Genomic DNA, 15,411 nt, shown 5'->3' on the forward strand with positions numbered 1-15,411 from the left:
AGAAGATGCCCAAAGTGGTCTATACAACTCTTCTCCATAGGGCACCATGTAGAGTCTGTGCCGCTGCCCACAGCTAAATTCTTACATGAGTTTTGAGATGGAAACACTCGGGATGTTTTTTAGAGTTGGGAGAAACCCAAGAGAGGCACAGGGAGAACATGCAAACTCCAAAAAGGCGCTGACCAAGGTCAGGATTAAAACTTATACCTTGAACATGGGAGGGAAAGACCTTGACCATTACGCCAACTGTCTCTCATACCATATAGCAAAAGCAGCTATTATAGACAAATTTTGATTAATTTCATCCTGAAGTGAAAGAGAAATTCTTCAGAGCAGGTACAGTCTCTCAAGGTGCTGGAGATTTGTTAGATGGAGAAAAGTACCCTATTGATGTACGTACATTTTTTAAAATTTCTTATTCTCCCCACTGACTGCCTACTATCAGATGCTTCTTCTCCAAGGTCAAACAGGCAAGCCATAAGGATTTTTCTCCTTAGTCCTGTGTCTCCCATTGTCCTTATGGTGGCTGAAGTGATGTTCACAGCAGAAGGGAGTACTACAACATTACCCAATAACAAGTGCGCTTCCACATAAGCACCAATTCCAGCTACAATTCTTACCTGCTGCTTGGCAGACTTCCATGTCCCTAGCACTTGCAGTTGAAATATGTACTTTGATCTCAGCGAGAACATCTTCCCAGTATCATGGTGAATCAAACCACTGCCCTCCGGCTCCCCCATCTAAACCATATTTTAACAGAATAAACAAAAGGAAGAAGCATGCCACTGCAACTGCAAACGGATGTAAATGAAACTTGCAAGACAGGTTCAGTTAAGCCAGGATTAAAAGTAAAAATAAAACAAATCAACAAGAACACAAAAACTTTAGAAGCAGCATCAGTACAGAAAAAATATAAACCATTATTAATCATGTGAAGACACTGGCAGTAAGCATTCATAATGCCTGAGCATGACAACTTTCAGTGATTTACACTGGTGACAGTAAGTGATCACTGGCAAGTAAGAACTTTTTGGTCAACAAATAAAGCATCTCAACATAACTGTAAAGTAAATAAAAAATCTTATTAATTATAACCTTGCAAATCAATCAGTTTTGTTTCAGATGTTCAGAAGATCAATATGCAGGCTCTATGAGACAAGGATGGACATCCAAATGCAAGCTCCAGAACTGGAAGTCCTAGTGCGATCACCCATGAAAACAAAAATTAAATATCAAAACTGTCTGTAAAACTATTTGAAAAAAAATTTGCATGGGGGGGTTGAGTATGTGTTTGTGTGTGGGGTGGTTTTCCTCCTGCATCACCCAACACTTATACATACCAACTGAGAGACTGCTGTAAGTGAAATGCTCCATTCTACAGCATTCCCAACCTTAGCATATCATACCTTTCACACTTCAGTAATCAAGCTGTCAGAACTGAATCTGCAACTCTCACACATTCAAAAAGCACACTGCTTTGGAATGATCGAGTTAATAACTTCTCTTCAGGCAAAGAATCTTTTTCTTAACTACAGATGCTCTTCCATAACTGTCTCATTCTCTCACTCTAAACTTACCTTGTACTCTTCCTCGATGTGCAGCCCCAGTTAGAGGAGTATTTTGAGAATCTGTGGGACTACAATGCAAAAGATAGTATTCCAAGTGCCTCCAAAGGACAAACAAACAGTTTTCTACAGTGTCTAACAAATTAATAGGTTAAGGAACATTAACCTGAATATTAATGTGTCACATTTCCCAAATCAAAGGAAGCAAATACACTAGAAAAAAGCTAACCTTGATGTCCACCCTTAGCAAAATGCCTATAACAAAGGGAGAACTTTTCAAAGTACAATGATATGCAAAGTCCATTACAACCTACTGCATAATGCAATGGATTGAAGGTGCAGGTCATGAAAGTACAGCCCCATCTCAAATGCATGGATAAAGTACAAGGCATAGTTCCACTACAAATATAACTGCATCATTTAATCGACGTGGTTACTTTCACTAAAAGGTCTACAACCTACAAGGTTGCAAGCTTAAAACCATGACAACTACAAAGTTGCAAAAAAAACAAAACTTTTTTTTTTTTGGGGGGGGGGGGGGGTGCTACAGTACAGTTCCCATACATCCATATAATACCGCATGCTTTGTGTCTGCTATGGTACAGCTAAGACTGCCCTTACAGCTACTGGCTTAATTATGAAAAGCCATAAGGCTTTTATCTACTTGTGTTTACTGATCATGGTAGTGGACCTATCCACACAGGACCCATTTCAGTTACATAAGAGTAAAGAGAAGGTTGTTCATATGTTCAGTTTGGAGAGAACATGCAGAGTACACTACTACAAAATGTCCAGACAAAACATATAAAGTAACAGTGCACATTACTGATTTATTTACAATGTGGCATGAATATGAAATGTAGTAGTAATCACCCTACTGGAAATTAAGTAAAGCAGAGGTCTGTTGTTGTCTAGGGCTGTTGAGTTACAATTTTAAGCAATAAGGAGCGAGTAGGAGATGGGTGTGTTTATTTTAGTAGTAATACACAGCACATAAGAGAAGGATAGAGCAGAAATGCAGAGTTAAGGATTTGAGGAAGATAGCTTGCGTTCATTTTACTGGTGGATGTAAGAAACAAGCACGAGAAACTCTTTCCCAGAAAGCTTAAGACATTTTCAATGAATCTGCTGTAACAGGATCCTTACTGAATTCAGCAGGAATTTGGGTTCCACAGTTTAAGAAGGCAAATATATGGTCAATACATGTGATTTCTTAGGCCTAGGTCATTACTTAGGCATTACTAGTTTGTAAGTACAGGTAGTAAGGTGAATCTTTAGTGAGTTGTCCATGACTAAAGGCAGGTAGAGGGTCACTCTACAGTTAAGGACAAGACAGACGAGCACTAAGTCTGTGCTATTTTATAGACAGACAGTTGGTCCCCTTGAATGTGATACAACAGTGTTCATTTTTATGAAAGAGAAGTGTGGATCGGAAAATCTTGTTTGATAAGGGTTTATTTGAGTTTTTTTTCTTTTCTTTTTTTCTTTCTTTTTTAACACAAAGGTATATGCACATAATGATAGGGAACATTTTAACAGAAAGGTATATGCACGTAATGATAGGGAACATTTTAACACAAAAGTATATGCACATAATGATAGGGAACATTTCAACACAAAGGTATATGCACATAATGATAGGGAACATTTTAACACAGAGGTATATGCACATAATGATAGGGAACATTTTAACACAAAGGTATATGCACATAATGATAGGGAACATTTTAACACAGAGGTATATGCACATAATGATAGGGAACATTTTAACACAAAGGTATATGCACATAATGATAGGAAACATTTTAACACAGAGGTATATGCACATAATGATAGGGGAACATTTTAACTGAGGTTGAAGGTTGTTTTTGGCAATAGGATTTCTCCCTTTAAGGGCATGGAGCTTTGAGATTCTGCAGCACCCAAGTAGCATTGAATTAATTTCGGCCTTAACGTTGGATATGTACAGTGACACAGGCTAGGATCAAGAGTAAACATAAATATCTGAAGGAAAAAGACTAGCTCTACAGGCCTTCTGTCACAGAGTAGGCAGATGTGCAGTGGGAATGATTTACTCAAGTTTCTGTAGGTATCAAAGATCATTAGCTCAGACTTTCTGGCATTCAATTCTATCTATCTTTTCGTGTGCAAATTAGTCCCACTAGGCTAGTAGCCTCTTTTCAAGGGAGACCTCAAGTATTTATATTACTAGGGGAAATTTGGCCATGGCATTAGGGAACCTCCCCTACTCGGCACTGTTGCGAGTGGGATCCATTTTGAAAAAGCATTTCCTGTTTCCATTCCAGACGGAGAGGAGGCCTGGAGAAACAGGGATGCAGATGGAGAAAGAAGGAGATGATGGAGTGGTGAAAGAAATGAAGAAGAAAGCAAATACTGAAACCAGAGAATGTGTGCAGGATTCTGAGGAAATGTCTCAAAGAAACCTGTCTGATGGAGACAGGGTTGCCAGATCTCCAGCCCCCCAGGTAGGGGCAAAAAAAAAAAAAAAGGTCTCTCACGGCAAGTGAAGACCAAAAAAAAAAAAAAGGTCTTTTTAAAGAACTGAGCTCACTCAGTAGCTCTGCACTAAACACAGAACTTCTCGTGTTTAATGCATTGCAGTTCCGCATTCAACACAAGTAGCTCCGTGTTTAGCGATTTTTGATTGGCCCGTATACCGGCATATGGGCCAATCAAAAATCGCTAAACACGGAGCTTCTCGTGTTTAATGTAGAACACAAGAAGCTCCGTGTTTAGCAATTTTTGATTGGCCCGTATGCCAGGTATATGGGACAATCAAAAAAAAACAAAAAAAAACAAAGCGGAGGCTGGCCGGGATTTAAACCGGCAGGGTGGGACTCGGGATCAGGCTGCTGATCTCAGGACAGTCTCGCCCAAACAGGGACGTCTGGCAACCCTGGATGGAGATGACTCAGCAAATCATGGATGTATAATTTCAACCCTCCAGTCGAGAGGGTTGCGGATTGATTTTCTTGAAGAAATGGTGGTGCAGACTGAGACAGAAAATGAAAGTGCGTTTCCTGAGGGGACATTATGGAGAAAATACAAAAGGAGAATGCAGGGACAATTCTGAAAAATAGTGGTGAGATGGAAAAGAAAACAACCACAGAAAGTAAAAGAAGGCAGAAGAAAATGAAAAATGGATGTAAGAGGTAAGGATTCAAAGTAAAGAAGAGAAAGAAATGGACAGGTATGAAGTGTGGGACAATTTAATAACTCCTCTGGGTGTAAAAGAACATGAGGTAAGCGCATTTATTCTTATTAAAGCGACATTCTGTGATATTATATTTGAGACTGCTTTTTCAATGGAAAATTTTCTTGGAGAACATGAAAAAAAAAAAAGAAAGACTGTGACCCATGGAATCTTTATGTGATCAAAGCATTTAACAGGGAAACTAAATGGAAAATTCATGTACAATTTCAAACAGAGGTGGAAAGAGAGACTTTGAAAGGACATTTGAAAACTTTATGTAAAGCAGTACTGGACACTGCAAAAGTTAATGGAATGGTGATGGGAGTGTGATATTGTGTTAAAAATAGAAAAAAAAAAAAAATATATATATATATATATATATATATATATATATATATATATATACACCAAACATCATACATGTGTAGGGGAAATAGGGGTGTTGTAAAATACTGGGGACAACCCAAAACAGATGTTTTTGTGGAAAAGGACATTTGATAGGTAAGTGTGGTAAAATGTTATATTTGCGGGGAAATGGGACATGAAGCAAAAAAACTGTGAATTCAAATATTTTAAATTCATCAAAATTTTACATTTATGGAAGGACTGCAAAAATGAAAATACCAGTAGTGAAAAAGAAGAGAAGAAATTTTAGAAGTAGTAGAAAAAATAATAAAGAGGACTTAAAAGAAGGTTCTGAAATAAGAAAAGAAGACATAAATTGGGATGTAGTAAAAAGAAAAAAAATCTATTGGTAAAAGGGTAAAAGAAAAAAAAATTCAAAGATTAAGTACAAAGGAAAAAAAGGAAACGGATGAGAAAGACTACACAAAGCTAGTAACTGGGGTTGGTATAATGGTTAAGGTGTTTGATTCACAGACACAAGGTACAGTATCTGACTCTCACCTTTGGGAGGAAGTTGGTTAGGCTTAGAATGGCCTGTTAAGAAAGCTAGCCTAATAATTAGTTATGAACTTATGAAACAATGAATCTAAGGAAAAGGGAAACAAACATTTAGAGTGCTTTCTGTAAATGTAAACAGTATTAAGAATGGACTAGGAAGAAGAGGGATTTTGGAGTGGTGCAATACATGTGATGCAGATGTAATTACATTAAAAGATAAGATTAAAAAAAAATAAAGAAAGACTACAGGAAAACTATGGGGAGGAAAGATGATCTTGTAATTTGGGAAATGAAAGATATTTTGGTACAGCCGTATTCTGTAGAAATACAATAAAGATAGTAGATGCAACTTGAGCAAAACAGGGAATATTAACCATTGTAGATTTAAAATGGAAAGCACAAGTATATTATAGTATATACCTTATAACATTTCTATGCTTATACTAATTGTAAAGAAAAGGAAAGCTCATTTCATCAGATTTTAGACTATGCAGTGGTAAATATGCATACTGTAACAGGAGACTTCAACTGTGATTTAACAGCAAGTGTAAAAAGAAAGTAAATGATATAAGGAAAATATTACAAGTAATGTGTCTGCTGTGGCTGACTAAGTTTGTGGATGACTGCAAACTGGGTGCTATAATAGAGTCTCCGGCCAACATGGGGATCCTCCAGAAGGGCCTAAATGAGACTGATGCATGGTGTCAAGCTAAATGCAAAAAAATGCGTAGTAATCCCCTTTAGAAAAAACAGAGTACCCGCAAACTACAACATAGGAAGTAAACCCCTGAAATCTGAAGAAATAAGGGATCTAGGGACCCAAGTAGATAGTCAGCTTTCCTTTGATAACCATGTTGCCAAAGTGGTTAGAACATCCTTCTATGTGACCCATCTGATCATGAAAGGGTTCGCATCAAGATCTAAGGATGTAATGGTGCCCCTCTACTCTTCCCTCATCAGACCCATTATTGCATACAATGCACCAATTGGAATGTACCTGGCTAGACATCTCCAGCAGCTGGAGAGACCACAGAGGTACCTAACCAAGAGGATTACTGGCCTCAAACAGTTGCCCTATGCAGCACGATTGAAAAAGCTACGACTGTTCTCTGTTGCATACAGCTTTCTCAGAGGCGATCTCTGTCTAACGTACAGAGCCATGTCCAACCCAGAATTGTTGAACATGCTCCATCTTAGCAAAACCAAATCTACTCGAGCTACACGCTCTAGGGATATAAACCTCAACACAACAATGATTAGAACATGCCGGAGGGATAGATTCCCTTCGCAGAGACTTCCCTTACTATGGAACAGGGTCCTGATCTACATAAGACAGAGCCCCTCACTATCACTCTTCAAAAGGAACCTTGATGAGTGGATGGGTAACAGAAAGTTCACACCGGGGATCACACCAACAGCACTACTACATAGGGGCCAAGGGTAGTAGCTGCTAATACAAGGGTCTAGGGAACTACTAAAGGGGCGGTGAATACTGCACAACGTGGCTGGGCTAATATATGCCTTCGGGCAGATAGCCCAGTACCAACCTATGAACCTATAAGATATGGTAAGTTAAAACCATGGGACAAAAATTCATGGACTCACAAAAGTGGTATGTATACAACTGAAACAGTCTAGTTTATAGTACCAGAAGGCTTAGTTATAGGAGAAGGGGAGGTAGTTGAAACAGGATTTTCCGATCGTCTTGCAATATTGCTAGAGATCAAGGAAAACAGGGAATATATAAAAAGGCAGAGGAATAAAAATGATAAAGTATGGAATGAAGAAGGACCGAGATTAGTTATGCAATTACAGATGGAACATATTACTATGAGAACATTATCTAAAAATTGGTCTGAATGATAAATACTGAAGGAAAAATATAAAAAATGTTTTTACAGTGGCAATATGGTGTGAGGAAAAGTAGAGAAAGAAAAATAGAAAAGGACATATAAACATGCATTAGAAGATTTAGAACCTGATAGAAAGTACTTTGACAAAGAAAATGAATTATATGAAAGTAATATAAAATACAAGAAATATTATACAAGCAAAGACATGGTTTACAAAGAGAAAGTAGTACTGAGTTACGTAAGCAGATTAGGAAAGGAAGATGGTAGTGTAATGAGATAAACAAATATAAAAGAAGAAATAGAAAGAACTCAGGAAAAGATTATGAACATTGTAGTACAATTTGCACAAGAAATGTTTAAGGAAAAAATAATGCAGTGAAAAAACATGGAAAGTAAAAAAAAGTTAACAGAAAGAGAATAGAGAGTTAGAAAATGAGATTTACTTATTTAAACGAGCTATAAAAAAGTATTAGGGCAAGTAAATATACCAGATTGAATAGGGTATGATGTGCATAACAATTTAAGGGACTGGCAAAAAATATATATATTTTAAGATTTTAAATGAACAGTTAAATGAAGGCTTTATGTATAAAGAACTATGCAGTGGAATACTTAAATTTACATGGAAGAAAGAAGATAGACAATTAAAAACCGGAGACTGACAGTGTGAAGAATAATTACTATAAAAAAAAAGTGTTGGAAGAAACAGACCAGGATCCACAAACTGTCTTTATTGGGCGCGTTCATTTTCCAAAATAAAAAACTTCATCAGAATAAGGCAAATACAAAGAATCAACAACTGACCCAGCTTATATAACACTCACACAGGTGTTAAATGTCAATCCACTTAAAGGTGTAAGCCTCTAAAACACATTCACAAACACACACACAAAACATTAAATATACTCCCTGAAAAGTGCAAAATAACATCTACACTATAAAATTATTTCATTATTAATAAATATTAATGGAAATAGACAATATATAAAATTACATAAAAGTAATTAAAAAACTGTGTAGAGATATAAAAACTTTGTAAAATTCCTGTAGCTATACTTAAAATAACTAACATATAATAACTATATGTTGTTTACATATAGCCCTCTGCCCTCAAAGTATAGAGCTAATAGAAATATTGCTATTGAGACCTGGTTGTTTGATGGCATTGGTCCTCATCTGCCACCTTAATTCATACAACTCTAAGAATTCATTGACTGGACCCCCTCTGCCCCCCATTTTTACCTGTTCTAAAACTGTAAATTTAAAAGTGTGACCCTCATTATTGTAAATATGCACGGCCAAGGCATTTTTTCAAATCCTGCTTTTTAATGTCATAACAGTGCTGATATATCCTACATCTAAGGGCATTAATAGTCTTGCCAATATAAAAAACTTTGACATGACTGGCAGAGAGCAAGATACACTACAGATTTACTACTACAACAAAACTTCTTTTTGTAGAAATGTTTACCGTAGTTTGGAATAACAATCTCAGTGCCCTCCATAATATATTTACATTGAAGACAGAAACCACATTTTGACATACCCCCCCACCCCTGAATTAATATTCAGATTTCTCTCTAACATATTCTTGAAGGTAGTATCCTTCCGATATACAATATTTGGAGCCTTCCCCACAATTTCAACAGTCTTGGCTAGTATAAAATAAATTCCAATAATGTTGAATAATCTGGGTAATATCACTAAAATAACTATTATACTTAATATACTATACTATAAAATCTTTATGAAAATACAAAAATAGATTTGAAACTAAAATGGAAAATATTATGGAATATGGTGTGTATATATATATGTATATATATATATATATATATATATATATATATATATATATATATACACATACATGGAAGGGTTATCAAGAATTATTAAGGATAATTAGAGAAACTGTGGATGATATTGTGAACAGAAAAGAAGAAGCAAAATCATGATAGGAAACCTTAAGGCAGTTGATACAAATGGACATGAAATCTTATGGGCAGTAATGAAAGAATTTAATATAAATGAGAAAGTTAGAAAATTATGCATGTCAGTTTACAGTAATAATAAAGTAAAAAAATACTTGTACATGGCTGGTTAAGCCAAGACTTACATATCAAGAGTGGTATAAGACAGAGATGCCCAATGGGTTGTATACCTCTTTACATTAGTTATCAATGTGATAGTATGTGAAATAAATCACAAACTGAAGGAGATGGGGTATAAACACCTGAAGGGTTAAGAATTGCAGTACTGTTAACACATGTAGTTAACATTATAATAAATGAAAATAAATTGGATAAAAGTAATAATTTGTACAAATGAGAGTCTAGAGGTGATGGGCATAACTTTTAATAAAGGGTAAAGTAAAAGTTTAGGTGATGTAGCACAGATAGGGGGGTATATATTTTACAATAAAATAAATTTCTGTGTTAGGTATAACATTCGGGAATAAAGATGCATGTAGAATTCGATGGGAAAAAAACTGAAAAACTAAAACAAATCTATCTTTTCTGGAGAACATAAAAAATATTATTCAGAAAAAAGCCTTATCTGATAAATTCAGTACTGATGGGAAAAACAGCATACTTAGCAAGTGTATTTATGTTGCAAACAGTATATGAAAAGGAATTATTGCAGATATTTTTTTTCTTAATATGCAGTTCTAGACTAAACCCAGTCAAAAAGAAGAGTTTTGTATGTAAGTAAAGAGGCAGAAGGCTTAGGGTTAATTAACCGGGTGGTATATGCTGCAAAAGTGTTAAAGCTGACAATGAAAAAGAAGAGAGATTAGTGGTAAAATTGTACAAATATAAGTACTTCAAATTTTGGGGTATGGTAAAAAAAAGTGTTAAAGAGAAAGAGTGTATAAATGAAGAACTAACATGTTACCCAAAAAAATTTAGTGAGAAAAAAGTTGATGATATAGAAAAAGAAAAGCATGGTGCAGCAATTAATGATTAAAACGTTACTATATAAAAACATAGGAAATGTAACAGATGGAAAAATTAAAGCTATAAAAACTAGAAGCAAATGTTGTAGTCAGAAAGCAGAATGTCAAGATTTTTTTGTGAAGACTGGTAATAGATAAACTACCAGTAAAAGGAAATATTCTATCACTTTTCTTTTTATATGGAACATGTCTATATTGTCAAGAAGAAACTATGGAACATGTTTTTGAAATGTAAGAGAGTAAAAAAGTATGGAGAAAACTATGTAAAGATGATTTTTTCAAAGATATAAAAGTAAATAAAATAAAAAATGGATATGATTATATAAGGATATTGTATGAACAGAAGTAAGAAAAAAAGATATATATGTTAAAAAAATAACCACAAAAGCAGTCACCAGCCCAAACAGGTTCCTGAGCTCTGAATAAATCCAAAAGCACATAGTGATAAAAACACAAAAGAACTTGGGTACGACCAAGGTTTCCAGTTTCAGTTTAAGTTTTAATGTTAAAACATATGCGCTTTCTCGGAAAATCTGCTTCATCAGATGCTAATAAATACAACTTAAATGTGCTTTGTATACAACCTCTAGCAAGCACTAGTAGTCACATGATACAAATTAGGTAAAAACAATTAACATCATAGGGTGTAACTTGAGCTTACTACCCTACTGAATGAAAAGGAAAGCTTGCAAGCATGCACTGCTGTCAAAAGAAGGCACTTATGAAAAATATATAAAAATTCACATTCATATTATATATATATATAAATAAAAACACATACATATGTAATACACACTCCTTTAAATGCAGTTTAGATAACATTTATATGTTTGTAAAAGTGTATGTATAAAAATACATAATTTACATATATGTGAGCACACTATTAGTGATGCATTTTAAAAAAAGAAAAATACATATGTATGTGTTTTTATATATGTAGTGTCAAGTAGGGTAGTAAGCTCAAGTTGCATCCTATGATTTGTATCATATGACTACTAGTGCTTGCTAGAGGTTTTATGTTAAAAGAATGGATACATTATTTTATGTCAAATGGGTTACATGGAATGAAAGAATAAATGAAATTATACATAATGGTAAACGGATTTTAGCAACAGTAGTAAGTAAAATCAGATGGTAGTTATGGAAAAAGGAGTGGAGGTCTAATAGGGATAAAAATTTAGTCTGGTTGTAAAGAAAATTATGAGTGTGGGTAAATATATCTGTACATTGTTGCAAATAAGAGTTCTTTATATATATATATATATCTATATATATATCTATATATATATATATATATATATATATATCTATATCTATATATATATATATATATATATATATATATATATATATAAAGGACCCCTACTCTTTTGAAAGGTGCCATGGGATTATGGGATTTTTTTTTTTTTTTTAACATCCACATGAGCTACCACCAACTCAAGCTGATGGGGCCTCAGTTTAACATCTGATCAGAAGGACTGCACACTCTGGAGTGCAGCACTTCCCTTATGCTGCATGGCAGTGTCAACAATCAATTTGCCTGGTGTGGAAATAGAACCCCCAGATCTCTGCACCAAAGGCAAATGTGCTACCTTGTTGCACCACTGACAGGGCTTTAGGAGTGTGTCAAGTAGCCACTGCTGCAAATGTGGCAGCATGTTTTGCATCTCATTTAATACAGAATTATAACTGGTGAAGGAGTCAAAGACCAAGTCAGCAGCATAAATGACAATGGATGTATTTAGGTCTTATGGTAGATGAAAGTACAGAAAAGAACAGTTACAAGGATACATGCCTGGGGAACACCTGCAGTAATCTGTTGTGTGAGTGAAAGAAAACCGTTATGCTTAACCGCGAAGACTTGGTGTGAGAGGTAGTGGGTGAGGTGGTCAAATCTTGAAGAGTGAGGGACAAACATGGGCTTTTTGACTGCTTCTATTTTTTTTCTGCTTTTTAATGACTTGCATTGATGGGACAAAAGGGTTATACTGGTACAGAAAAGCAGTAACTTGGTTGTTAACCTTTTCAAGTAGTTTGTGTAGGTGTGGCAAAATGGAGAAAAGCCAGCAGTCTGATGTATTGTATGGTTTGCAACACTTAGGGATGGAGTGGGTCACCAGAACTTTCTTCCAGTTGCCAGGGAAGGTTTACTTAGAGAGAGTGTTTAAATACAAGATGTTGAGAGGGATCCCTATCATATGATAGAAACTTCATTTGACTGAAACTCATTTGACTGAAACCATAAGACTGAACTTTTAAAACATTTCAAAAGACTGAAAAGTCACTTGACTAAAACCCATAAGACTGAAACCCATAATACTCAATTTCAACATACAAAATTTTAAACTGGACCATATAAAACCAGGTGGGGGGCTACACCCCCCCCAATGTGGGGGGCTGTGCCCCCCACCTCCCTAACTATATATACTAATGCCAGGATCGCACTACAGTGGGGAAAGGGGGCTAGTAGTGGCAGCATGTAGACTGTTGTAAGGTATGTGAAAGGTATATGCCCTTTCCCCCACTGTAGTGCAATCCTGGAGTTAGTATATATAGTTGGGGGTGGGGTGATAGCCCCCCACCTAGTCTGGTTTTATATGGTCCAGTTTACAATTCAGTATGTTGAAATTCAGTCTTATGGGTTTCAGTCAAGTGACTTTTCAGTCTTTTGACATTTCAGTCTTATGGTTTCACTCAAATGCGTATAATAATGTTAAATCCTGCTGTAAAGTCTCTGAAAATTTCAAAGGACTCTGACACTAAATGTCTTGACTGTAAAATAAAAGTGACAGCATTCATGTACAGTCTTGAAAAATGGGGCAATACACTGCAGATTATATCTTGTATATTGCACTGCTGCGTTCTGGCTTCATCACAGGTTGTGGCACTTTGTACAGCTGAATTCTACATGCATTCATATGTGCAAAACAAAGGACAGCACTGGGTAGTGGTGGGCAATCACTGGTAACTTACTACCACACTGTCTTTAGTACATCTTCAACCCAGTTATCAGGGAACACTGCTTGTTCTGAGCATCCTGTGGCACTATTGCACTGAATTAAGTGCTCTGCAAAACCTTATTTTCCCATCTGTGCCATGTTGTGGCAGTATAAACTGAAGCAAACTTGTTCTAAATAGAGCACTGTATGGGAACATTAAACTGAATTAGACACTTTGGATGCCTTGTTCAGTTTCTTTTTTTGTTCTGTACAAGTTTGCTGCAGACTTATTTTTCCTTCAGCTGAGCCATTCTGCCTTTGAAACCAATGTGCTGCAATATTTTTTTTCAACTGACACTAATGTGCCACAATGTTGTTTCAGCAGCACAAAGCAGAGCATCAGGTAGGATTACAAAACTGAACTCTGGCTCTACAGATCGTTTTTCAGATACTCAAAATACATGACATGACAATGTAATACTGAATCCAGGGCTTTGTCTGACAAAGTTTCTTTTATGTTCTTTCCAGTGTACAGAATGTCCCATGCCAGTATTAAAATGAATCCCCTGTGCACTACAAAAATCCCACTATGAAAACCAGGGTAAAGAATTTGTACCCCAGTTTCTTCTTGTTTAATTATTCCACTACACCACTGTTCACATTTAATCGTGCTATAAAAATTTTAATTACTGTTGTGCCTTGTTGAATTCCACCCTTCATTTGTCAAATCAACCACTACATTATTAGCAAGTAATGTAAACTGAAATACCTGAAACAGCACTGTCTGCTACTGCACATGACTAAAATACTTCTTATTCTCTGCAAGCCAATATTCAGACTTGACAAATGTTAGTTTCTTTTCTGATAGTACTTGGCTCATGCAACTTAATAAATATGTTTGAAAGAGATGACTTATGCCAGTCACTAAAGTCAGGTGAAGGCTTACAGGACTAGCAAAAAAACAAGCAACAATACCTGATAGGGTGGGTGCTACAGGGAAAAATAGACTGTCTAGGGATACAAAGAGGCCAAACACTGCAGTGAGGGGATGTCATCTGAGCTCACTCCTTTGCATGTCCCCAAACCTACGCTAACTAATGTGCACAAGGAGGTTACTGCTGTAAAGAAAAAATGCTGACGGCTGTCTCAGTGACGGTCAGTCCTCGTACCACAGGAACAAACAGGACATCTGGGTGGGATGGGCTGACAAACAGGCAGCAGGGACAAAGTGAGTGCAAAACCTCTCTCCTCTCAGCCACCCTATGCCTTACTGTCAAGCCAACAAACCTTTAAATTTAAAGCTCATAAAATCCCTCTTTTGTATCTTCACCTTAAGTTTAATATTCCTACCACACAAACACAAGGAGAATACTCATTCTATAGTATATTCCCCCCAACAGTTTTACCCTTTCAATTGTCTTCCTCAAATTTCCATCAACCAATTTCACACAACCTGCACCTCCAATTTCATGTTTCTCCTGGTTCATTCTCACTAATCTTAACTCAAATGCATTCTCCTCCCTTTGAAGTTGCTCTCTTACATTCAAGATGCATAAACATAATTTGACAGACCACTTCTTAGACACAACACAGGCACTTGCTATTGCCAAATTATAGCTAAAGGACAACTCCCCAGCACCACTTTTCTCCTAAAAGTGCAATTTTAGATCTGGCAAATGGACAAGAAAAGCTACGTTTCTCTTTAAATTGTCCTTTAAAATAAAATTTTAGTCAGTCCTACAGTAAAAGTAATCATGAAATTAATGATTATTCCATTTACTTGCAAAGGGAAAAAATATTTGTCATAGCAGTAGCATATCCCCCCCAAAGCAATCCATCACAATTTCCTCTAAATTCCCTCTGATCCTTGGTCCACATAAAAATGGCATTAATAACCTGGGGTTGCGTCAGTAATAGTCTACCTGCCCAAGCCTTCCAGAGCTAGTGATGAGTTATATTCCTCACTCCATCCATCACTTCT

At 36.0% G+C, this 15,411-nt stretch overlaps 1 protein-coding gene across 1 annotated transcript in view; it reads right to left on the reverse strand.

Moving 5' to 3' along the window:
- The window catches only part of NUP205 (nucleoporin 205), a 1,199,422-nt gene that overhangs the window by 98,585 nt on the left and 1,085,426 nt on the right, over positions 1-15,411 (reverse strand). The window contains 1 exon segment of the mRNA XM_044087173.1: positions 1,578-1,700. Within this exon segment, the coding sequence (XP_043943108.1) occupies positions 1,578-1,700 (123 nt within the window).

The sequence above is a fragment of the Protopterus annectens genome, chromosome 11.part0 (genome assembly GCF_019279795.1).
Source record: "Protopterus annectens isolate FY-2018-M chromosome 11.part0, PAN1.0, whole genome shotgun sequence".
Classification (NCBI taxonomy): Eukaryota; Metazoa; Chordata; order Ceratodontiformes; family Protopteridae; genus Protopterus; species Protopterus annectens.